The sequence below is a fragment of the Papaver somniferum genome, chromosome 7, assembly GCF_003573695.1.
Source record: "Papaver somniferum cultivar HN1 chromosome 7, ASM357369v1, whole genome shotgun sequence".
Lineage (NCBI taxonomy): Eukaryota > Viridiplantae > Streptophyta > Magnoliopsida > Ranunculales > Papaveraceae > Papaver > Papaver somniferum.
Genome location: NC_039364.1, coordinates 167,488,883 through 167,515,997, shown reverse-complemented (window position 1 = coordinate 167,515,997; position 27,115 = coordinate 167,488,883). Strand labels below are relative to the sequence as shown.

At 35.5% G+C, this 27,115-nt stretch overlaps 1 protein-coding gene across 2 annotated transcripts; it reads left to right on the top strand.

Annotated features, from left to right (window-relative positions):
• Positions 1 to 11,112: 11,112 nt before the first annotated feature.
• LOC113299014 (structural maintenance of chromosomes flexible hinge domain-containing protein GMI1-like) lies at positions 11,113 to 26,620 on the top strand. Of its 2 annotated transcripts, none has more exons than XM_026547940.1 (37): positions 11,113 to 11,696; positions 11,803 to 11,835; positions 12,649 to 12,735; positions 12,839 to 12,894; positions 13,601 to 13,684; positions 14,591 to 14,663; positions 14,929 to 14,984; positions 15,081 to 15,183; positions 15,426 to 15,494; positions 15,780 to 15,866; positions 16,594 to 16,641; positions 16,841 to 16,973; positions 17,201 to 17,259; positions 17,355 to 17,483; positions 17,972 to 18,062; positions 18,169 to 18,203; positions 18,471 to 18,546; positions 18,639 to 18,821; positions 18,995 to 19,141; positions 19,228 to 19,249; positions 19,344 to 19,458; positions 19,569 to 19,676; positions 19,803 to 20,126; positions 20,219 to 20,334; positions 20,964 to 21,141; positions 21,235 to 21,346; positions 21,461 to 21,555; positions 22,523 to 22,621; positions 22,891 to 22,957; positions 23,157 to 23,242; positions 23,334 to 23,612; positions 23,725 to 23,868; positions 24,156 to 24,270; positions 24,399 to 24,597; positions 25,021 to 25,212; positions 25,357 to 25,683; positions 25,891 to 26,620. In XM_026547940.1, the coding sequence occupies exons 1-37, from the start codon at positions 11,349 to 11,351 to the stop codon at positions 26,207 to 26,209; spliced, it is 4,794 nt and encodes a 1,597-aa protein (XP_026403725.1). In that variant the 5' UTR covers positions 11,113 to 11,348; the 3' UTR covers positions 26,210 to 26,620. The 2 variants fall into 2 exon arrangements, with proteins under 2 accessions (XP_026403725.1, XP_026403724.1); XM_026547939.1 differs by having other exon boundaries at positions 19,560 to 19,676.
• The last annotated feature ends 495 nt before the right edge of the window (positions 26,621 to 27,115 follow it).

Genomic DNA, 27,115 nt, shown 5'->3' with positions numbered 1-27,115 from the left:
TTCTAGCCTACATAGCTAAAGGTCTCGGACTAGGATAGAAAGTGTAGTTGAGCTCAATAACTCCATGGAAATCATCATACAAGACGAAGGACTACTCAAGTAACTGGTGGATCTTCATCGACTAAAAGGTATGTGGAGACTTGAACTTATCTGTCACTCAAAAGTCTATCTATTCTATCTCCTACTCTTGCGACAAAAGTCGTTTTGATATATAGACTTTCATTATGTGCATTTGCTATTTCGAGCCGAGTTTATCTCGCCTATCTATTTCTCGAAATATGTGTTGGTAAGCTTTCGCTTTAGCAAAATTCATCTTTACCTAGTGACGAAAGTCATGTTATGTTTCAATGACTTTGAAAACTACTCTGACGAAAAATGGTCTGTGAATAACGGCTATATCCGTCATCTGAGAATGTTTCAATGATTGAAATGAGAGTTTAGATTACATAACCATTGGTAAGATATAAGCATTGTTGTGGAAACACATATATGTATAAGTCCTTATTCCTTGAACCAAATTTTGCGAACTTTGTTGATCAAGAGAAATGGAAGTGGCGTGAGCCAGTCTGTGAACTAAGTCCGCGAACTGGCGGAAGTTATCGACCCGAGAATTTATGCTGGAGTTTGTGAACTCCTTCTATGAGCTTAAGTCCGCGAACCCAGTCCGCGAACTTGAGCAGGTTATATCTAAAACCGGTTGTTCTTGAACTCATGTTTATTTAACTAAGGAATGCTTTTGCAAACCGTGGCTATAAAGTTCATGAACCGATTCGAGTGAATCAAACCGTTTTTTTTTGCTTCGATTGTGTCTTCTGTAGTTACATAAGATCTAAGCAATTGAACAACTCTCTAACTAGTTCATTTGAACTAGTTATGGTGAAGAAGTATATGGTTGATATGGAAGTAATCATATGGTTAACCATTTGGTTGACTTGTTGAACCAATAAATGTTAATATTTGGGTACGGTTCATAAACCCAAAATTGGACATTTCATTTGTGTGTGACAAGCTAAGTTTTCGATCTAACAGTTGAGAAATATTAGCTTGAATCTAATCAGGTTTTCATCTAACGGTGAATATTAAATGGTTTGTTACCAAGCTAACATTGATTGCAAACCCTGATTTGAAAGTGTATATAAGGGAGAACTCTAGCAACTGGGAAACCTAATCCCCACACATTATGTATGATACTAGTTGTGCTAAGCTAGAGTCGATTCTCCTTTAACCTTTGGTTTCTTCTTCTAAACCAGATTAACGACTTAAAGACTTCATTGGAATTGTGAAGCCAGACCGATACTATTTTTCTTGTAGTTGTGTGATCTGATCTTGCATCTTCTATCTTTACGAGTACGATTGTAATAATTGGCTCGATATTTTATATCTCCGATAGGGAAGATAGAAAAGAAGTCACAAACATCTTCGTTTCATCGTTTGTGATTCCACAATATCTTTTTTCGCTGCGTCGATTAAGATTATTGTGAGGTCATGATAATACTAAGCTGTTCTTCGGGAATATAAGTCTGGTATTATTGATTGGTTCTTGTTCACCTTGATTTATCAAAAGACGGAACAAAACTCGTAGATATATTCGTGGGAGACGAATTTATCTATTACCGTAGACTTTTCTGTGTGATACAGATTTTTTTATTAAAGTATTCGACTTTGGGTCGTAGCAACTCTTAGTTGTGGGGTGAGATCAGCTAAGGGAATCAAGTGCGCAGTATCCTGCTGGGATCAGAGGCGTGGGAGCATAACTGTACCTTGGATCAGTGTGAGATTGATTGGGGTTCAACTACAGTCCAGACCGAAGTTAGTTTGGAGTAGGAAAGTGTCTGTAGCGGCTTAATACAGTGTGTGTTCAATCTGGACTAGGTCCCGAGGTTTTTCTGTATTTGCGGTTTCCTCGTTAACAAAATTTCTGGTGCCTGTGTTATTTCAGTTTCCGCATTATATTGTTTTATCTTTATAATTGAAATAATACAGGTTGTGCGTTAGTTCAATCAATTAGAATATCCGACCTTTTGGTTGTTGATTTAAATTGATTGACACTTGGATATTGGTCTTTGGTACCATCCAAGTTATCTCTCTTTGATAAAGACTCGTAGGTTTCTATTTGCTTGAGTAAAGATCAAATCGAGAGATTGAGATATAAACTCTTTGATATACTTTTTATTGATTGAGTCTGACTGTCTAGTTGATTCTCATAAAAGTATATTGAAGTTTTTCCATACATATTGCTAAGCGAAATATTGGGTGGTGTTGTTAGACCCTCGCTTTTTCATAAACATACTTCGTTGTTGTATTGTCTCGATCTCGTATCTATAGACGATCACACGAAGTGTGAACCGATTAGTTGTATTGTCTCGACTCTGTCCATAGACAATCACCTTCAGAGAAAGGACTCATAGGTAGGAAAAGTTTTAGCTTGAGGTATATTTGGGTACCCTCTCCTTTTCCGTGTTCTCTACAACTATAAATAAACTACCTTGTCTATTCAGAAGACAGAACAAGCTTATCATTTCCAAGCTCTTCTTCTTCCATAGTTCAATAACCTCACACCCAATTCAATCACCACTGATTTCCTCACCTTTCTTTACTTTCCCTCCCCTAAGATCAACCCATTTTCTCTCTTTGTAACCGAAGCAAAGCATGAACGACCAACTTCTTGGTTTAGGCTCGTTTTGTACGATTTTGATTTTAGAACCTAAAGAAAGTACTTTGACAGCATATTGTTTTACCTAGGAGCAATTTTTGGGTATTAACAACGAGCATGGAGTCTCATTACTTACGATGCACCAATGAAGGAAAAGTCGAACCAACAGAAGATATTCAGATCCAAGACGATCAAACCTAACAAGTTTTATTTAAGATATTCTGTTCTTAAAGAAACTATGCGCAATATCCACTCTATGACGAGCTCTGACTGGGAGGGGCCATTATGATTACCAATGCTACCATTGGTGGATACTACAAGTTGGTTTTTGCAGACGACAATACAGTATAAACAGAAATATAACAGAAGTGGCTCAAAATATTTGACTCATGAGGAATTGGACATTCGAGGGATTTGATACTCAAACCTTTCGAGGTTCAAGACATCTGAAGTTTAAAACATTTAGGATTTTCTTAATTAGTTTGTATTTTCAATTCCTCAAAAACGTATGCAGTACTTGCGTTCAGTAATTTAAATCAAAATTTATGTCAAACCAAAAGAAAATCCGTACACCTGTCAATCATTTACATGTCCAAACGCCAACAAAAATAAATTAAATAAATCAAAACTAGATAAAAACCTCCCATTTATCCAAAGTCTAAAGTATTCTCTTCATGCTCTAAAGATCCTTATTCTCCAACTCTAATTCTTGGGCCAGCCTTGCAATATTTGCTTTTGCTTCCACAACAGCGTTGCTGGAAGGAGTCACACTTTTTGCTCGGATCCTCAATTCCCTGACGAAACCACTTCACATTGAAGTCATAATGATCAGCAATATTCAAGTTTTATGCCCAATCAAAGAGTACACCTTCAGTAATGATGCCTCTAGCTTCTGTACGCATAGCATCGACGACACGCGGAATGTTGAATCCACTAACTAGTTCGTGGTGGAAAGGTCTCACCGGATGAAGGACTAAAGACTATGTCGGTCGTCATAGTTTTAGCTCTTTTGGTCTTTGAAGCAAAACCAACCATGGTTTCAGCATCAACGACGGTCTTAGGAACAACATCCTCATGACTGGCTTCATCAACTGTCCGTTCTCTACAACCTAAGTTTGAATCTTTTACATGATGGATCAAACTTCTCCAAGCACAAAGTATTCACATCAAGATGTGCGTATATGAAAATACATTAATATAAACTCATCCCAAATCTTCCAAAATAAACGAGCACAAGTCAAAGTATTCCACAAGATGTTCTCACAACCTCTATAAATGGGATGCAACACACTTCAGGCTATTGATTCAGAAAAACGTACCAACGGGTGAGGAATGAGACAATGATTTCTTAACAAAATATGTTCGTCTATGTTTCTTATACAACATACCAAAAGGGTGCATTAACTGGACATACAACCTGAGAGATATGGCCTTTACACTCAAGTCTATGGAATCTGAATTTTTTTTACGGGATTACAAATTACAAATATGCACGTGTCATAGATTGAACTAGCCAACTCCAAATTGAGTGATTCTTTCTGTTTATGATACCCTAGTCTCTTATTTTCAAAAGTGAGGGTGAAACACATAATTTCGATATCATATGAAGTTTCTACAGCCTCCAGAGCAGATGACGTGCAAACAAAAATTTCTAAATGGAATTCACAATATTCACAGTCGATCAACATCCACCTAGGTATTTTCACCAAGTCCTTAAACCTCGATATCTCTACCTTTATAAAAAGAGGAAATAATAAAGAAAAGTAACGAAGAGAAGATCCCACTAATACTGGAAACCAATGGTCCGGCTACGCTAATGCTAGAAAAGGAAGAAAGGAATTCTAAAGCGCATGACCAAAAGCTACTTGACCGTTAATCTTATCACTCAGCGCTATCCTCTTTAGACCATATGAAGACATCACCATGACAAAATTTTCAATCATGGTCGTTACATCGTAAACTCCTCAAAGCTTCATCATTTGCAAAACAAGTTCAAGAGATGATCTTAGCTTTGCTCTCCTTTATTTCGCTGTTTTGGACCTAATACGACAATTTTATGAGTTAGACTGCTCCAGGCATGAAATTCAAGTGAACTAATAACATCAAAGCCCTTCACCAAGCAACGAAGAATCAAGCAAATGGTGTAACAACTTAAGAAGACGTTTTTGCGACAAGCTTATCTAGAGCAATTTCACATTGTCCTGTACAAAGTGACAAGCTGGGAATAATTGGAGAAGAATATAGATATGGGTAATATAACATTCTCTTCGTATGGGTGTCCTATAAAACATATCCAAAATTCATAATAATTGGATAAACAAGCTAAGAGATGCGGGAAAAACATAAAAGTAAATGACAGATGAAAAGTTCCTGAAGACTTCCTGAAAGTTTACTAATTCATCATTTTTCACCACTAAACAAGCTCAAAACTCTATAAGATTCTTTACAACCATCTAGGAAATTTTATGGGCATCAAAAAGTTGGGGTAGATCATGAAAAACGGACATCGTATGAAGATTCTACAACATTTTCAATAAAGACCTAATTTTTGGATTTTTAAATGAAAAATTATGACAAAATTCCTCATTCATCCATTCAACCATCAAGTGAAGAGTTCATTTAGCTATGAAGATGATGCAAGTTGAATACTTATTTGGGTCCTCCACAAATCATTTGGGAGTTAGAGCAGCAACAAAAGCAATTTTACTACAATTGGTACATAGTTGGTGCTTCGAAGACCAACCACTTGGTGGAACAAGGATTTCATCTTTCAAGAAGCAGGCTCACGAGTGTTAGACAAACCAAAAAATTTCATTCGACCGTCCAAATCAATTTTGATTCGTCAACTTATGCTCTACAGACGACACTCTTTCATACTACCAAGATCATTATTCCAGTTATTGCTCGTCAGACGATTATGTGACACTGTTGGAGCGCGAATCGAGGTTACAAATAAATTCTAACAACTAAGTTCAATTACTTATTTCGTTAATAATTTCTCAAATTACCATCCACTGCTTACTGTGGAACATGACTGTCCCTACTAAGCAGGGGACTTAATGTTGATGGTGGATTTTCGACGAACACTAAAATTATAAAACCATAGTTTCGTATGTCTCTGGTCCAACTTCAGAAAGTACATGAAATTCATATTTTTTGTATTTATATTGTGTTAGAGCACTTCTCGGTTGAACCCACCAAGCGTTGGTATGTCAATGTTGGTTGTCATACTTTAGTATAAAAACTCATAAGTCGCTTGATTAGATTACTAGAGTCAACTTCGTTAGGTTAGACTAGGAAGTCTATAAATGTTGAGACATACAAATATTACTCTGAAGACCTGAAGATTACGAAGACGTATCGAAAACGAAAATAACATCATACATCCACTTGATGTCAGTAATACACGACTTGTTTACATTTTTACATCGTTTGATTTCAAGTCGTTTCTGGTTGAAAACATAACATGCGAAGTCATATACGAAAAACTTTAGTATAATAGACCGACTCATCATATTGTGATCAAAGTGTCAAGGAAAAATATATCAATAAGTAATAAGCACTTTGTATTGGTATATTGAATTACGAAGCATATGCTTATATCTTGGACTTCGTAATTAAGTTTGTTATGTAATTAAACATAGATTCTCTAGGTATGGAATCAAACATATGTTCACTACACAATCTAGTAACGAGTTACAAATATTACGTCGATGTCGCAATTAATTTACTTCGTAATATACCAATATAAAGTGCTTATTACTTATTGATATATATTGTTCCTTGACACTTTGATCACAATATGATGGTCAAGTCTATTGTACTAGTGTTTCACATATGTAACTTCGCATGTTATGTTTTCAATTAGAAACGACTTGAAAGCAAACAATATAGAAATGGAAACAAGTCAAGTCATGTATTACTAGCCTCAAGTGGTAGTATGATGTTATTGTCGTTGTCGATATGTCTTTAGAATCTTCAGGTCTTCAGAGTAATACTTGTATGTCTCAACATTTCTAAACTTCCTATTCTAACCTAACAAAGTTGACTCTAGTAATAATGAAGCGACTTATGAGTTTTGATACTAAAAATATGACAACCAATCTTGACATACCAACGCTTGGTGGGTTCAACAGAGCAGGCTCTGACAGTGGTGTACCTGGTACCCTCGTCATTTCAATTGGTATCAGAGCAGGCAAACACGAAAAGATATAACAATATGTGTTTGGTGCGATCCAACCTATAAGACTGAAAACTAAAATGGTTAAGGAAGAACCTAGTGATTCGATTAACGTAAAACAAGATATCAAGAGTTTTGACTCAAAACTAGATGAATAATCTCTGTTAAATCAATGTCTGGAGATCTTCATGATATCACCTCTTATGAATCTGCTAAACAAATTAGTCTTGTTGATGATGTAGATACTGACAACTGGGAAATATACTTACAAGATAAGTTGGATGAAATTTCCGAAGATGGTGATTCATATATTGACCGAGATGTAGAAGAGGATACCTCAGAGTACTCCAAGCTACTGAGTTCTTTGACAAAATCGAAAACTTCTAAACTACTTTCTTTCTTTACCCCTCTTTGCCGAAAAACCAAGAAATTGAGAAAAGTTTTTGAAGGTATTACAGTGGTTATTGCATCACTGATTCTCTTCTTAAATATTATAGAGAAGAGTTGAACTCCAAGAGTCATGAATGCGAAAAAATTCGAAGAGATCTTCTTTTGTCATAAAGGAAACTTGTTGAATCTGAAGCAAGAAAAAACTCTCAATAAAAGAGTTTTGAAGAGAAAGAAGGTGAATATCTCTCTCGATAAAAACGATTTGAGACTGATTTGACTGGTGGTTTTGATAAAATCAAGATGCTAGAAAAAGAAAATTTTGAACTTGAAAAAGCTCAATGACAGCTCACATAACAATTTAACCTCAATGCTAGAAGCAAGCAGAAATCATTGTAATACACGGGGATTGAGCTATAAGGGAATAAATGCTTCAAATATTAGCAAAGAGGTAAATTTTATCAAAGCTATGGATTCTTGTCAACCAAAGGTCTCCATTGATAATGAAGATGCTCCTAATCATTGTAAAGAAGCTGAGATTGTCAAGCCTGCAAATCATGTTCAACCGAACTCTTCTTATACAAGTCTGGATGAAAACATCTCTATCAGTGAGAAGCAAGCAATGCTTATAAAATACGAGAAGAAATATCCCCATCGCAAGCAGATCCACAAAAAGGTAATATTAAAACCCATACCTTTTATGTTACTAAGTGTTATTAGTTTTGGGGTAATAAAATACACTTTCAAAGGGGATGCAAAATTCGTACGATGCAAAATGCACTCTCTTTTGTATCAAATGAATTGGCCAAGAACTCAGATCACTATTGTCCACAGTTTACGCAAAATAATTATTACAATAATAGTCCGAATTTATCTTACCACTCAACTAAATCATCTCAGAAAAGACGTCATAATATAAGAGATGTTTTTTCCGAGACAAGTATCAGATCTGATGTTCCAACTTGGAAAAAGATGGATTCACAGGATTCTCAACAGGTTATTCATCCTAAATCCATCTATAAATGGATTTCCAAATCAGGTATTCAAACCACAAAAGAGATATCTAAAGTTGATCTTAAGAGAAACGATCAGCTTTTAATCTTGGTTAACTATGGTTATAAGTGTTTGATCAACAAACTCGGAAATGACTTGAAGATATCTTGTGGCTACCATGTAAGTGGTCATAATGATGACTCATTTCATCATAAAACAATAAAAAGGAAATCAATAATTTATTATTTTTGGATCCATCTATGTATGCCTGCTCACTTATTTCTAATGTTGAAGAAATTTTCCACTCAACGACATAATGTACTTTTGTAAATCTATAAAAGTATAAAAGATAAGTTTCGGTTATAATGGGTAACCCTAAAAGAAGAATATTTTCCTATATACTTGTTTCCGAATTTAGGAGAATATTTCCGAAGATCCAATGATTTGCTGTCTTCGAATTTACGAGACTGCTGTATTTTCGAAGATTCACATATAAGTTCACTCCTAGTGATCTCCAAAAATACTTCTAGTGTTTTATTTACCATGAGTTTTAAAGAAGAATATGTGGAAGATCTATGCAAAGAAATTTCGACTATGATAAGCTCATGCAGATTTCGAGGAATACTGTCAAATAAACTTCATTAAATTCTTCTTATTGAGAATGAAGAAGAAAGTAGTGTTTTTGTTGGAGAATACTGTATTAATCAAGTAGAAAGTATTGTTGAATCAATCACCACTGGAACGGAAAGGTTTGAACTATGTTCTGAATATTGTTCATTCCCAATTATGCTTTTTCCTAATGAAGTTAGAGCTTCGAGCCTCTTCGAAGGAGTACTAGAATTTATTGGAAGAAAAGTACTTCAAAGAGACTTAATCACAGACGCTCTTAATGGAATAATCTTTTATACTGTTAACTAGGCATGCTACCGATATTTATACGGTTTGCAAATCGTGAGTTACTGCGAAAATAATCCAACCGAATTTGAAAGCGAACTTGAAGAAATTCCTGGGCAAGATAATGACGATTGCCAAATTATCTGGTTAACTTGTTTAATCCATATATTGGAAGATCTAAAACCCGACAATGGAGTTTAATCCATTTTAAACAGAATAGCCTTTGTCACACTCAACATACATATCTCTGATTGACTTCTTGAGATAGAAGAGTGGTTACCAAACATATTAGTCCTTTAGTGTTTGGAAGACGATCCAAAGGGTTGAGTGCTTAAAGTCAGAGAGGCTGAGGCCACATAAGATAATGGACTTTATCTTATAATTCACGTGCATTGGCCAGATTGGTTGTAGGTGCAGGGATAATGAGGAAACTAGGTAACTATGGGTAGTTTACTTGGTATCAACTATACGAAGTTGGTAGTGTCTTTGTGTAGCGGCTTAATTATGAGAATATTTAAAACTGGATTGGATTCCATGGGTTTTCTACATTTGCGGTTTCCTCGTTAACAAATTCTTGTTGTGTCTTTACTTTTACTTTCCGCAATTACAATTATTGGTTTAGTTATAACTAAAAGTAAAAACATTGTACTTTAATCCAAAGCACTTGATATTGATCCTATAGTTTATATATTTCTATCATGGAATAATCCTCATTACTATAGTTATGCTAAGAATTAAAACAAGACAAATATGACAATCCAGTCAATTACCTCAATTACTCTTATCACGAGAATTACCTCAAATTCTTTCATAGCTGCATTTCGCATGATTAATGATTAAATGTCAATAACGAGTGTTGTATGTAAAGATATTACTAACATGAATTTGGTTAATGAAAAACTCCAAGGGATTTTATTTTCAAGTTTGATGTATGATCTTCACCTACAAACGATCAATAGTTCGATCATTGTGGAATTGACAGTATATGCAAGTTTTACGATAAATCTAAATTTGTCTATGAGTTTTTTTCATTTGAATTACTTTAATAACCAGTTGGAGTTTTTAACTCTCTGCTTTGATGTTATTACTATATTATTTTTTTCAAGATGATTTCTTGATTTAGTTACGGTTGGTGATAATTAAACAAGTAAAGATCGAAAAGGAATAAGATACTTAAGAGAGAAGAAAGTATTGACCTGAAAAATAAGTTAAACCAAATGGGTCAAAAATTGATATGTGAAATTTCGGTGACTAATCTGATGATGTTGATGTATTCAACAACTATGAGGCATTGTTAGATCTTGTAAAATTGGATCATTATCAATGGATCCATCCTCCTTACATAAAAATAATCGTTAATGTTTTATTTCTCGATTAATGTGTATTAGTCCCGGAGTTAATTGATTTAAGTAAAAAGATTAGGCTCTTCACTAATATTAAAAAAAATAAATCAAATTTGTGGTTTTTATCATTGAACAAGGAGATATTTCTAAAATTATCCTTTTAATTGATTACAAAAAATATAAGAAATATACATAATTTGATAGACATGTTTACATTGGTTACGTAGCTTTTAAAATGTTTTTTAATGGTACGAAGTTTCCGACCATCCGTGGTGTAGCTTGAGAGATAAATCATTTTAAAACTTCACTAGTTATTATCCATAAAGATATGACTGTAAAAAATGCTTAAAAGTATTCTGTTCCCTTACTTGCTTTAAAAATTGTACAAACTTGAATTAAGTCAATTAATAATGAGACGGAGGAGCGAGTATTTAGCACCATCCCGTATCAAAATCCTGGCAACCACAGAATTTGACCGTGTTCGGAACCCTCTCCCTTTGGTGGAAGTTCAGTTCGGACTTGGGAACTCAAAGTGGACTAACACCAGAAGACCCGGACTTTACTCAGGTCGGGTAACACGTGTCAGCCTGGTAGAGGAGCATGCCACTATAAAGCTAGTTTGGCGTTTCCTCTGATTCTTCATCTGTATATATATTCCCATTTCTAGTATCATTTCAGAGAGAAGGAAGACTTGAAAGAAAAAGTAAAAAAATACAAATACAGAAATTATCTAAGAAAAAATCAATCTTTGATTTATTCACAAACCCTAAACTCTTCCTATCAAAACCCTAACTCTCATTTTCTTCAGCCTCCACCCTCTTCTGTCTCTACTACATTATCTTTTTCCTAAAAATTACTACTCAAAATATCTGTAAATCTGATTTTAGTTAGGAACAGGATGTTAAATAGGTGTGTAGCAAAGAAAAGACGGTATGCAGAGATCTCAAATGAAAAAAACCAAGAAGAAATTAAAGTTTATAATTTTAAAGTTTTGTTACCAAATGGTACCAGTGTTGGTTTAAGATTGGAACAACCAGGTGATCAGATGCATATAAATGAGTTTTTAGAGCTGGTAAGAGCTGAGCATAAAAGAACTTTTAAAGATTTTGATTCTTCCAAATCCAGAAGAAAGATCTTTTGGAATAGTGAAAGTGTTTACTTGGAAGATGCTACTGGATGTAAGATTAGATACAAGATCTTGTTTTGTCAGTTCCTACCTAAAATATGCCATTTCTTAATACTTCATGTAAGTCTGTTTGGGTAAAGTTTAATTTGGCTTATTTCATCTGTTACGGTTTTTCGTCGAGGATGTCGTTAAAATTTGATAGTTTTGTTTCCTTCGCTTTTGGTAGGATGGGCAGGAAAACATGGCTTCAAGTTACGAGGTATAACATTCTTCATGTGTTTGTTTACTTTGGGGGGTTTTGTTTGTTGTTGGTCTTTATGTAGACCTTTCTAACCCTTTAAAATGAATGGCCATTAGACATAGTGCAAAGTGATGGGAATAGTATGTTGTTCTCTTACAGTACCAATTGTGTACTGTGTTATGCAAAAAAAAAAAAAATTTGTTATGTGGATTTCACGGATGATATCTGTAGTAGATTATAAATGCAGAAAAAACTTCAAATTTGGCACCAACCACCTTCATTGATAGATAGAATGCAAGTATTTCGTTGGTTCATTTCAAGTGGGTGTGTCATTGTACTTGAGATGAAAAAAAAGGGTATTCTCTCTGATTTTATATGCTTGGATGTTCTTTCTAATGAGTGAAGATTTTAGGATTAGTCATCCTAACTTGTATCAAATTTCGCACATCAGCTTTGAGCATTGTTTTAAAATCACAATCTGGTGAAAACAGATTCATTTAAACAGTTTGTAAACTAATCAGGGGGCAAAGCAAAGTAATTTTCTCATCTAGTTTTTGGGCTTTCTCAACCCAATAAAGAAACTAATAATGCTTCTTAGAATTGTGCAAGAGTGTCGCACTATGATAGAAATGTTTATTCAACTCGATACTGGCCTAAATGAACGTGATTGGGATCCTATCCCCAATCTTTTCCAAGAATATAGAGTGTTTCTAGAGACTAAGCTAACAACCCTTCTCTTGAAGTCATAAAAATCAAGCATATAAGCAAGTCACCGTTCTCTTTACAACACTTCATGTGAACAATTTAACTGATAATCCTTTTCTGTTGCAGAATATGTGGGATTTGACTTCCAGTACAAATTTGTTAACGGAGCTTCCAGAATCCTATACATTTGTGACCGCTCTTGCTGACTTGATCGTAAGCCCTTAAGCTCCCCGTGAAAGGGATGCATTTAATAGCTTATCAGTTGATGGTTATATTGCATGATCTCACTTACCTTGTGATTCTATTGATTTACCAGGATAATTCATTGCAAGCAGTATGGTCAAATAATACTAATGAGAGGAAAATGATTAGGTAATGCTATTATGGTTTCTTGCTTCTGTTGTTTGGTAATCGCAAACTTAACTTATGCGATGTTTTGATTTGAAATATGTACGCAACAGCATATTAGTATCTAAATAGGGAATTGTTACTGGTAGAATTTGTGATCATATAGAACAACTTGTATCTAGATGCTTAAAAGAAGGTGATCACCCCTAACAAATTTAGAACTAATATCTGATGATGGATGGCTTGTGAAAAGTTGGAGAAGTGACAAACTTATTGAATTGAAATCACAACAAGAAAATTGAAAATGGGTATAAGAGGTTTATAGTTTATACTGAGAGATATTGGTTTCAGTAGCTTCAACACATGATATGCATATGAAATGATGGTGAATGCCATATTACTCATGCTTCAGTTACTATAAAAACATAAGAACTATAGCCACTTGAATATGAGGCATTAGCTTGCTTGATAATTAACAAAATGTGAACTCTGCACTTTTGCGTCTTGCTATCTGTATTTAACTTTTTCTAACTGTTGAAATCTGTGGGCATCCAAATTAGAACAATTAGGAGTTTTTCACTTATGTTGTTGTGGTATTATTTTTATTTTTCAACGCCCAACACCCATGTAGTAATACACAGTGATTCTATTTCTCAATAGGCTAGACTTATTTTCCTGAACCTCAATATAGTGGTATCATAATATTTTACCTCTTCAATTTTTTATTTAGTGTGACTGTCGATGAAGCTAGGATTTCAATATTTGATACTGGGCCGGGCATGGACGAAACTGAAGAAAATTCCATAGCAAAGTGGTAAGTTTGAATCAACTTTTACATCTCAATCAGACCTCATTTTTGTTGAATAATCAGGTCTCAATGGGTTAAAATCTTTGAATTGTACCCCATGACACACATTGCAAACTCTGCACAACACAGGACACCAAATTTTACATCTTGAAAGTCAAGTGTCATCTACGAGTAATATTTGAGATGTCTTCAGATTATTTTTCTCTGATGTATTACTTGAAACCTCATCTGTTTCCATGTTATAGTTTTTGTCACATGATGGCGCGAGTTTCAAGTTCAAACTGGTTCAAATATCTTTAAAAAAATATATATTTTTCTACTTCATGTAAGTCACTTATGAAATGTTTTTTTTTTTTTTTGATCGGCAAAGACTTATGAAATGATAGCCGAACATTTTCAAAAAATATTATGGAACGCATCTTTTGTTTGAAGGGGAGCCATTACATTATGGACATATTTCGGCCGTGAAGAAAAATAATTCTTGCTTTCTTTCTATTCATGCCAGATCCTATAGTGAGAAAATGCGATAAATGGTGACTTGATGCCAGATCCTCATAACATACCTACACCATAGTTTCTATTGTAGCAACCGTGTTACCAGTCAAGCAAAAAATGTGAATTTTTTTCTATTTTCACTTGGTTCACAAACATATGTTTTCTAGGATGATAAGGAGATTTATCATCTCTAAAAATGACTTAGATAAGCATAACATGCTTACCAAGTGTAGTTCATTAATTTACTCTGGATTACAGTTTCGTTTCGTCAGAGCGGTACTGTGCTTCTTATAAAGTACTACGTATTTATTTATTTTGTCTAACCAACAATGGTTATTCATGGCTGGTGACCGTGTTTCATGGAATTCCTAATGAGTAATGTCTAACTTTGTTCTTTAAAAACCACATTCTATTTAGGGGGGAAATGGGTGCATCGCTTCATAGGTTATCCAAAAGACAAGCCGTAGGAGGAAAGCCTCCTTATTTGAAGGTAATGTTTTATTTTGGATCACTGTTCTGTATCCTATTAATCTGGTAGACTCAACATCGAATAGGAATAAATAAGTAGATAATAGGAAAATGTAATCAGTATTTCTTCTATTCAGCTTCTTATACTTGGAGAGATTCTTGTGTCTACTCTGATATAGTTATGTTCCAGACAATTCTAGGATATGGTTTTTTATGCTTCCATGATGTAGCGATTTTGATTTTATAGCTTATTCTTGTGGATTTATGCATGTTTTCTGAACCTTCAGCCCTTTTTTGGTATGTTCGGCTATGGAGGACCTATTGCCTCAATGCATATAGGGAGGTATGACTTCACTACAACGCGTGTTTCGTGACTTTCCTTCTGATTACAACCTCAAAGTCCCGCAAGCCTCATCATGACATCATTTATTTGTAACAGGCATACTGTGGTTTCATCCAAGAGGAAAGAGTCAAAGAAAGTGTACCATTTGCATTTAAAGAGGGAGGCTTTGCTGCATGGGTCTGGTGGAGCGAGCTGGAAGGTATTCTCGTTCTTTTCTCAGCTAAAACAGCATGGTTCTGCCCTGTACAATTCATCCTATAAGAGTAACATAACCACCTATGAGTCAAGATTTTCTTGCAAATCAATAGTGAAAATCACTTTTATTAATTTCTCAGCGACTTCTTTTGAGATTGAAAATGTTGGATTTATGTGGTTAAGTTACGACTTGCCTTATATTTTTAATTTTTTCAATGTTTGTTAATATATTCCTTTTTGGCTTAGACCGGTGGTGGTTTAAGGGATCCCTTGGAAGATGAGAAAAAATCTTCACCTCATGGGAGTTTTACAAAGGTATCATCCACTAAACTTGCACCTTTTTTTTCTTCTTGCATTTGGTAGATATATCATCCGCTCTTTTTCTTCTAATATTCACTGCAAGAGCTGCATTTAGTTTTGAATTTCCAACAAAAGCTCTATCTGCCCAATACAGATTTTCTCTCAACTCCTTCCATGGTTTATAAGGATATTGTGTCATTTCCAATGATGTATTACCAACCTTTTCATAGTGCATGGTCTGATAGAAGTGTTATTTTGCATTTACTATACTGAAGGTTATTTCGTCTGTGCGCCCCGCAGGTAGAGATCTTTAAACCAAAACAAAGACCTATGGATGTTTTCAAACTCCAGTGCAGATTAAAAGACATATACTTCCCATATATTCAGGTTTGTTTATTTCCCCCAAATCCTATCATAAGATTGACCGGCATTATTATGGATCTCTTCTTTTTCCATATCAATGTATATCATTTGCCACTAAAGTCATTGGTCAATAACCTGTATATGTATTGTAGATTAATGGGAAAGAGTTGTAATATTCTTCGTGTAGTATTTTATGCTTTCCATCTCTTTTATTTCTTAGTCAAGTGAAATTCCTTGCACGAAGCAAATGAATTAAATTAATAATGTAAAAACGCTTTGCTTCATATGTTTCGTTCTGGATGTGATTGTACAACTCATGTTTCTGCTTGCTCTTTGGGCGTATAATTGTCAGTGTATGAGACGTTTCCTTAGTGGCCTTAGTAGTAGCTATAGTATCAGGCTTTTGGTATGGTCATCCATTTGTCCATCCTTCTTCTGTTATTACCGGCATGTTTTATCTTTTTTTAATAAGATAGAACAGTGGTCCCTAGAACTACACCTAGGTACATTAGCCTAGGATTACAGGGGTTCGATCTCCTACCTCCCCTATGGGAGGAAGCTTGAGAACCCGGCATGTTTTATCTATATCCACAGTCTTTTCTTCTCTAATTCCATTCCTTGCTACAGTGAGTATTTTACAAGTCCTGCAAATTCTTTTCTCGTTTACCATGTAATTTAAGCCTAACTGAGGTCCTCCCTTGCTTACCAAACTTTACTTATTGAATTTTTGTTATCTCTTTTTGAATTGCAGTGTGACGAGCTTACAACAGGCAAGACTAGTAGGCCTGTTGAATTTCAGGTTTGATTAGGGGCTTTAATTTTTATTTTATTTTTTCTCAGTGAGACTGCCTGGTTTGTGTAAGGCTTTTATTTTTTATTAGCCTCATGACATCCAGCAGGTTCCTGACCTTTGTGCATTGTTTTTCTCTTCCTCCCCACACTTCTAAGCTTTACTTCGGTCATAAGCAACCTTTTAAGTCTCTGTTGCACTGATGTAGGTGAATGGTGAAGATCTCGCTGAAATCGAGGGTGGAGAGGTGGCTATTACAAACTTGCATTCATGTAATGGTCCTGAGTTTGTCCTCCAGGTTCATTTATTAGATGAGCAAAGTGGCACTTTAAAAAGCCCAGGTAAATTTTGCAACATCTTGGACCTTTAGAAGTGTGTATATAAAGAGTCTTTAACATAATGCACAAAAATAAAGCAACTGAGCTTTACATAAGTCAACAATACTTGACTTCATCAGTATTCTTTAACAGCAGGACTTTCTTCTACTCCTTTTTTCTTCCACAAAAGCACATGTCTGGACAAACGTACTAAAATGTCTGATTTGGTACTTAATACTTTTGTCTATCAGGTTCAAGGGCAGTGGAAGCTAATGCTAGGCTGAAATGCGTCTATTTTCCTGTTTCTGAGGTTTGTGACTCAACATTGATACTGTTATGGTTCAGGTTGATAATTGCTTTACAATTTTATCATTCCAATAACTCGTTCTGAATTTTGTTATTTAGGGTAAAGAGACCTTTGATAGAATTTTGGAAAAATTAGAAGATGAAAGATGTGTACTCACAGAAAACTTCAACAGTTTCTGTCGTGTATCCATTCGGCGGCTAGGTCGTCTTCTTCCAGATGCTCGTTGGGTGAGGCCTTTATCTTGTTATGTTCATTTTTGTTTTCAGTTTCTTTCTTTCCTTGTTTCTTTCTTTACATATTCTATTTGTATTGCTTTTTCCTCTAATCATTCCATTTATCAAGTAGGAAAACAATCCATTATGTCCACTAAGGTTTGATACTTGACGGCTACAAATTTAGCTAGTGAACTGCGTCATTTTTATCAAATGGGATTAATATTAATTGCTTGGTCAATGTTTCTTCCTTGCAATTTTTTGTTTCACAGTTGTTGTTACGTGACTTTTTGGTTCCTGGTTTCTTTAGCTTTCGGGCAAAATGTTCCTGCAAAATAAGGCCATTTATTAAGAGTTGTTTTTCTTTTTTTCTTCAGTCTTTAATGTTCTCAGCAAATACTTATTTGTGTCTAGTTGTATGCTTAATGTGATAAGTGCCAACATGAATGGGTACATGGAAAGGGATTTCCAAAGACTGATCAGATTTATCTGCTTCTCAACAGCCAAGGCTTCCTTTCATGGAACTTAAACACAGAAAGGGAGATAAGGCCCAATTGTTAAAGAGATGTTGCTTGAGAGTTAAATGCTTCATAGGTAAGTGATTGCGTTGCGTTATCATTAACATGAAGCTTGTCTGTTTTTAGATCATTTTCATTGGTTTTTTTTAATTTTCTTTGGCAACTTTCCTCTGTTTTCCCAGATACTGATGCCGGGTTCAATCCTACTCCTTCTAAGGTAGTTCATGCTGGAGCAACTGCAATTTAAATACAACACAGTGCTATATCCAAAATTAGAAGATTTCCAGTTTTATCTTTTGTGTCTCATCTTTTATTTTATTTTCATGCTGTGGGTTAATCACATAAAATTTGTAATGTGGATGTGGTAGTGTCTCCATCCTAGTAGAACATAGAACCTGTTCTCTCGTTAAATTACCTTGGATCCACCTCCTATCTCTGATTATCCATGAATTTCTTTATAAGAAATTATGCTCGTCATCTACAGACTGATTTGGCGCAGCATCATCGATTTACGACTGCCTTGAAGAACATCGGTAGTAAGCTGCTTGAGAAAGATGATGGTATAATTTGTTTCTCATGCCATCTAAGTGACATGTCAAGTTAAGATGCCTTCATATTTTCCTTAACATCATTTTAATTTTAATTATTGTAGGTGTTACTGTCGAGATACGCAGGGATCAAAGGTCACTGAGTCTTTCTCAATTAGAGAAGGAGTACGAAGATTGGATATTGCAAATGCATGATGCATATGACAAGGAACTTAGTCGTGGTCAAGATCCACCCATTCTAGTGGTCAATCCATCCTATAAAAAGGGACTTCGTATCACTTCCGAAGGTGAGGTGTTTTGATTTTGTAGTAGCTCTAATACATAATTATCAATTTATATTTTTGTCTACTGTTTCTGAAGAACTTGTTTTGTTTTCTGGTGTAATTTTTTGAGTTGTACTAAGACTTCTTTTGACTACGGGCTGCTTTTCAATTATCATAGTTCTCTTTATACGATGTAGTTGTAAGAGTGCACAAGTTCATAAAAAGGAAAGGGGAATCTTGGAAAGCTGGTGATTTGCTCAAAATTATTCCCCTGAACAAGCAAAAAATTATTTATGCAACTTTAGAGTTTATCTTGCTAGAAGGATTTCAAGGGGATTCTGGTGGTAAGTATACCTCAGAAACTAATTAATGCTCAGACAAGATTCAGTGGCTTTAAAAATATTGACATTTTGCTGTTTTAATTTTACAGGAGAGGCACACCTTATATGCAGGTATACTTTCTTATATATAAGGTTCTTCAATTAATTATGTTTCCTAATTGAGATTCTTCTTCTTAATATTTAAGTGTTTATTGTGTGGTGAAAGGCCAATTGATCTCCCAGCTGACAAAGGCTGCTTGCTAGATGTTGATGGTGAAAATTCCTGTTTAGATGTTCAAGACTCATTGTCGTTCCCCATCAATGTGATCGACAGTGGGCAGGTTGTGCATTTCGTTTACTTTTCAAGTACTATTATCATTTCCAGCGAAAGGTTTCGTCAATTAACTCGTGTATTTTATTAAATTAAATGTCTTTTTGCTAGTGTTCCAAGATAGATGCTGTTGAGTGGCAATACCAACTTGACAGGTTGAAGCCAAAAGCTCCTTCCAGAATTGACCTACTTAGTCCTCAACAGTGCCAGCAGCTGCAGATTGATGGAGTTAGTTTATTTCATCTCTCTCTCTCTCTCTCTCTCTCTCCCCACAGGTGTTTTTTAGTGGGCCAATACCTTTTTTGATTGCTTAGTTTTGAGTAAATTGAGTTTGTGCTATTGCATCTGTTTCAGGCATTACCTGTTGAAGCTCATGTTTTAGCTGGGCATGCTACTCCAGAGCATATTATTGCAGTTATTAGGCCTGCTAGTTTTACTTCATCAGGTGCCTGCAAAACACTTGAGCAGAAGTTTATACTGAAACAAGATTTGGAGATGTCAATGGAAGTTAAATGTATCGCAACCTATAAAAATCTTTGTGATGAGAAGCATATATATTCAGAACGTGTTAGACCTTCTTCAAATGAAGGGTTTCATGGTTTGTACATCTTTTCACTGGGATCAAAGTTTCCAGGACTTTTCAGTGCAGCTGGTGCTTATACATTTAAATTCTCTGTAGTAAGTATTCTGAGGTTATAACTTGGTATTGGATTATAGTTCACGATTTGACCTGATCAATTATGTCAATATCCTTGGATTTGTTATTTTAGATCTGTACAGGCTCAAGGGAGATTAATGGCGAGAGAAAAGTACTTGTGAAATCACGTAATAGTGCTTCACAGTGGAGATTAACTGATAAAAGTAGTCTGTCTCCATGCAGTATAAGGTAAAGGATCCTTCTTTGGATCAGGTATTGCAATAAAAAGTCATTACATGCCTTATACAATTGTAATGACACTGGATCATAAGGGAGGTTGCAATTCATTCTGAAATCCTAAGAAGCCCAAATATATCTAATTCTGTAAAGACTTCCCTATGCCTTGCATGTTTTTTTTTCTCCGCGAGTTATTGTACAATGTAGTTAACTCACTAATATCTGGAGCATCATCACCTGCATATTTGGTAGTCTAATTTCCTTCCGTAAAAAATACTAGGCACACAATTCTCACAACTAAGTTTTGGGGTGTAAAACCACAGACTGACTACTACAGTTGAGAGATATTATTGTAAGACCTTGCTTACAGTCTTACAGAGCTTGACATGAGTGTTCTAGTGAACTAGTTAAATTAATAAATAAGTGCCGCAAGTAGCAATTGTTTCACCAGGTCTCAGGTAATACATCGCCGTATATATCTTTATTTCCTAAAAGAGGTGTGGAAAACTCGAGATTACTTCTGTCCTTATTTGATTGGCAACGGTACATTTTAGAATCTTGATGTAACTTACTATTCTCATATCCAGATTCAAAACTCTAAATAACTTTTTGTGCAGTGATGATTCTTGATTTTTTTGCAGGGTTGGTTCATGTTTACCACCACTTGCCATTGCGTGTTATGACAAATATGATAATCACATGCCATTCATGTCTATCCCTGAATTGGATGTTGCAATAAACATGAATGGAACTGCGATTCTCCCCGTGGAAAAACTGAAGGTGGAGCTGTTATCCAGTAACATGATTCTCCAAATCTCGGTATGATTGTCTCCTGCATTGAACATCCCTCATAGTGCTTTTTTATTTGAATAGCACTGACCATCTTTTATATGAATTTGCTTCTCTTTTTAGGATATTTTGATTGAAAGCGGAGAGCTGGACAAGATCCGCCCCCAGTATGAAGCATCTCTGGGGATAAGTTGCTCACATGATAAACTGATATCTCTAGCAATCCCATTTCTTGGTACATTGCACTATATTAACAGTTTTGAATGCTCTAATCCATAAATGAAAATCTTTTCCATTTGTAACCCAGTTAATGTAATTCTCGTTTTTAACATGGTTGACTCCGTATTAGTTTTCCCTGGATCGCTGCAATCTGTCAAGGCATTTATCCCTGATCTAGAGAAACAGTGGCTTCCTGGAGATGTAATCAAGGAGATGCTTTTAGAGGTAGTTATCTACATAGTTAAGCCAGTTTTTTTTTTTCAAAGTCTAACATGCTATTCATCACTTTCATGTTCAAAAATCTGTCTTGACTCCTGATAAGCATTGTTTCTTAATAATAGTTTTTTTTTTCTGTAGAACTTTTTCTTTTTAGGAAATTTAGTTGCTGAATTAGCATGTAATTGTTCTCAGTCTGACTAAAGTGATGAACTGGTGGAATTATGTGTCACAGACTTACAGAATTGCTCCCACTCAATGTTTTTAGACTGTCACAATTATAATTGTTTTAACATAATGGGACCAACATAACGGTGTGGGATTCACCAAAATGATAAAAGAAGTGAAAAGTAGCACATAGGGTTTTTTCTGTTTTTGGGTGTTATGATCAGTTCTTACAACATACACAGAGCTTCTCAGAAGTTTAGATGCTAACTCGTGACGGTTTATAACTAGGGTCCTCTTGGTGGGAGGATTTGGTTATACTTCCTAGTATTGGTTGGAGTTTCTGATTTGGGCCATAGGCTGACTGCTTAGATGTTGATGACATCGTAGTGGTCGCCACTAAACATGAGTCTGTACTGCTATTACAGATTTGCAAAAAAAGCATATTATGTAACTATTCTTTTTTTTTTATCATCTATGGACAGACTTCGCAGTTCATACATTTAACCATCAAAAGACATCTCATTAATTGCCATGGATAGTAACTTAAACCCTACAGTTAACCGTCCTTAAAACCTTCATAGTTCATCCTTATTTTCTTACCGATAACGTGTTTGTTAGAACTCTTAGGGCCTACAACCAAAGTTTTGGTGTCACAATATTGTTTGATTCCTTTCTGTATCTTGTATTTCATTTTCTCATTGATAGTTTCTTATTCTACTGTACTACATGCTGATGTTGTAGCATTTGTAATACTTTAAATGCTTAGGTATATATTTACAACGCTTTATTGATATTGACTTTCCTCTAGATGTACGATAGTTATGGTAATCATGTCCAGCAAGGGACTGAAGTTCTATTAAGTCTGGATGGATTTTGCTTTCAAGATAATGCTGGTCCTAAGCGTAAGGTGAGGATCCTTTTTAACAATGTTATTTTGCTATGCTTACATGCCTTCCTCCAGTCTACATGATCACATCGAAACATGTAGTGGCACTTCCAAATCAGCTCCCTCATGTTTGTGGATTCGTGAAATTGGCTTTATTCTTAGCCTAATGTATTCTCTGTATCCAAAACTTGAGGTTATGGGGACAATTTCGTCTTGGGTTTAGCTATGATCCTCAGATTGCATATTGTGTATATTTCGTGCTTACTGCTTACAGTAAGGAATGTTTTCAGGTGGATGCTGAAGGATGTATCAACCTTAATGGAATCTTGAAGGTCATTGGGAGCTTTGGGAAAACTGGTACATCCTTCCCATCTAACATTTTTATGGAACTTCTGCATTAGCATGTGGACCTCAATTTAAAAATGTTTAGTAGTATTATCAGATTATAATTGATGCAGTTCTTATACTGCATGCCATATTTGCATTGAACAGTTCTCTAGTTGACTATTTTGTTATCTTTGTATATAGTTCCTTCTAATTGTTTAATTTTGAACAGTTTCATTTTCTGTTGAGTATGACGGACAACTGCTTTTAAGGAATGAAATTCAAATTGGCGAAAGAGAGCTGAGAATCCTGACAACAGTTAGTGCTTGTTTTTAGCTGTTTTTCCCTGATTCCTGTTTGAGAAATTTTTTTCTTGTCGATATTTTACTTCTGGCCTGAATTCTTTCAGCTACCTGACAATTGTGCTGCTGGTTCACTACTAGAAAACATCATCTTTGAGGTTGTTGATTCAAATGGCACCGTCGATGAAACCATACATGATATGAAATTTGGCCAATCACATATGCTGACAATAACGTCAGTGTCCTCAGAAAAAAATGATTGCCTCCGATTCATGTTTAGCCATGGGAGATGTGTTGTGCCGTTTATTTCTGTTCCTCGAGAACCAGGGATTTTCAGCTTTGTGGCTGCCCATTCTTGCTACCCGGAGCTCTTTGTTGTTTGTAAGGTAATAAACTAAATGTATGGTTATTAAGACATGAAGATTCCAACTGTCTTGCCCAAGCTTATCTTCTTGCACAATTAATTTGAATCTAAGAAGATGAATTTCTGATGCCTAGGTAAATGTTATGCAATACCCAAAGATGGAGATGAATTTGGTTGAGCATGATACTGTGCCATTCCAAAGTCCCGGTGGGAAAATGGTAGCCTTTCAGGAGGAACCTGTCTCTGCTTTGTGGAAATACAATCTTGACGACATGAAGGTATAACCTTAAACAAAAAAGTTATATGCAGAAATATGTAGAGTAAGAGAATGAAGATGGGGCATAAAAGCAATGGACAAATTTTCTTAGTAACTACCTAGATATTTTGTAGGTTAGATAAAAAAGCAAGTATTGTTGCAAATTATGCACACTATCTAAGGGTTAAAACTATAAGCATTGTAAATGATGACATGAGAATGCTGGTCCCACAACTTAAAATAAGGCATTAATAAAGTTCAGCCAATTGAAGTAGTTATCCTCACAAATAGTTCATTTTGGCTTGACAGAAAAATGAAGATGATGTTAAAAGGATTGGATCACTGATTAAAGTGCTGGAGAGTAATCTGAAACTGCTGACAGAAGAGAAGGCATCTACAGAAAATGAAATATCTCAACTGCAAGGTTGTCATTCTTTCTTTGATCTCTTAATGTTTTATTGTTCGATGTGTCTTAAGGAGTAATGGCCTCCATCGACACCTGTTCCATAGAGATGCTTAACAAATGGTTTTCTAATGATGATGCATCTCCAGATTTGTATAGGCATCAAACAAATAGCCATATGCACGACTTTGTGACTGATAAAGAGGTTGTAATCAAACAAATTGAGATGAACAATACAGCTGCTTGTGTTTGGTGCAATATTCCAGCTGACATTCAGTCTCAAGAGTTGCCAGATGTAGTAGGCATTGTTGCTCTCCTTGGGTCAGTTAGCACGGAAAGCCTCAGTAGGTAATATAATATAATTCGTGCTCCTGTTTACATATGTTGTTACCTTGGGCATCTTATAGATTCTAATGGGTTTTGTTTGTGCCCCAATTTGATGCATCTTTCTGGGTAGAAGAGGTGCAAAAAGTACTCTGAATATGTGTTTGATACTTTGAGTAGGTCGTGGCAATATACTTGAGATTTTTTTGGTAAAAGGCAATATACTTGAGAGCAGCTCCAGATACTTGTATTTTCCTATCTACCTTTGCTGGTTACTGTAATTCAGAACCAATTTTCGGATTTATTACCAATAACGCATCAGATAATATTGTATCTTTATTTACCCAAATATTTGGATTGTACTTCTAGTTTCCTGGAGCATGTTTGAGAACAGGAACTGGCGAAGTTTGTATTGTACCTGCTTAACTGGAAATTTATTGATTGCAGGATGTTAGCCAAATATCTGGGCAAAGAACTCATGCTAGCAGTTGTGTGCAAGTCCTATGCTGCTGCTCGTCGTCTTGAAAAGTATGGTGAAGGCGGAGAAGTTGATCGCTCTGACGGTCTACATGTAGTGGCAGCTCAGCTTGGGAGGCCGATAAATTGCGGGTTTCTTGTTATATGCCTCGAGGACCTATGGTATAACTAAAACTGTTAAAACAACATTGCAGTCTCGAAATATTTACAATTATAGTGATTACAATTTACAAACGTAAACTTTGTACATGGTAGATGTAAATCTTGAGAAGAAAAATCATTTAATTAGTATGGTTTTGTTGGCAGTCCATTCAGAGGAAAGTTTAAAAGCGATGAAGATCCACAGAAAAAGCTGTCCTTGGTAGATCCGATTTTGCCAACGGATGAGATCCCATCTGGGTTCTTAGGGCATGCAGTTAATATGGTCGACATAGAAATCCAACACTTGCATACAAGGACAAATAAAGGCTATTATCTTCGTGAGACGTTGTTCTATCTTCTTTTTGGAGAGCTGCAGGTTTATGGAACTAGAGAACAAATGAACCAGGCACGTGCTTTCATAAAGCATGGGGCTATTTCTCTGGATGGGGGTATTTTGAAAAGCAATGGAATCCTTTCGCTTGGCCCACAGAGGTATGTTTGTTAGGCTTGAACTTTCATGTAGCTGAAGAACTTAGGAAAACCAGACTTGCCTTAAACATGGAGATGACTGTTATCTGGTCGGTATATCCATCAATAGTGAATTCACTCCCATATTTGATTTAAGCTTTTGCAGTATACAATCAATGCATTGGATTTGTGCCATTTACCAGTATTATGCGTCGTCTATTTTCAATTCAGGGAACCCGAAGTCAGATTTCCAGTTGTAGCATTTGAAGGTCAGCTACAGATAGCTCCTAACATCAAAGACATTGCTAAGAAGATAGAAAAGAAAAGGTTGGAATTGGGAGAAATTTCTGTTAAATTTAATAAGGTGTCTAAAGAACATGGTAAGACAAAGAAGAGGTTGGGAAAGAAGATGCAACAACTAGAAAGGCAGTATAATGAGTTAGGGACGTTGCTAAAAGAATCTCTACTAGGTAGCAATCGTGCAACGGACAACCCCATACCAAGTGGAACTTCTGTAACAGACAACTGGGAAGAAGAGGATTCCACCTAGGTGATGCACCTTTCTATGTTTACTATTTTGTGTTTCTTGTAAAAAGATATGAAGAAACAGAAAGCTCAAGAGATTAGGGGGAAAATGGTTTACTTGTAATTAAACAGCATATAAGCTTAGGGTAGCAACGCTGCTGTTGTAGATGTCAGGGGTTATGATATTTATAGTCTGCAGTCTCCTACTGAAATCTCGTCGAAGACCTCAGTTTTTGTAAGGGTAACAGCAGAAGTGTAATTTATGAAAGTGAAAGTGTATAGCCTTTTGTGTTGAACAATGTAATTAGGTATGGAAAGTTACTCCCGAAAAGTGTACTTACGTCAGATTTATACTCAAATCTGAAAGCTACACGGTCAAGAACTTGAAGATATTTCATCTGTTTCAATGTTATGATGATCTCCTGCCTTCGATTCAGTAATGTCTTCAACCTATTCTAGTATTTTTTGCTTTTTAAGTGGCAGATATGTGTTGACACTCATAGTTCGAAGCCTCATAGGGGCTTACAAATGCAATAGACAATAGAGGGCTTCTCCAGGATTCCTAGTGACTAGGTAGTTGGTTAGGGGGATTCAAAGGGCCAATTAAATGTCAAAATTACCCATCCATCAATTCTTTGTATAAAAACGGAGTTTTTTTGAGCGTTCTCATTGATCAAACGATTCTTAAACCAGTAAGAAAGTCTTGTAGTTTAGTTGTTGAGGAAAGTGATTTTCCCATAACATAAAAATCCTTTCCCGTTGGAGTTTTTTCTACCTGTTTTCATGATTTATAACATGAATTTTTGAATAATAACATGAATTTCCTTAGAAAGTATTCAGAAAAGACTAGAATATAATTGGTGAAATTCATATCTTTGAATGGAATGGGATTTGTTGGAGGAAGAACAGCTACAATTACTACTGGTGAAGA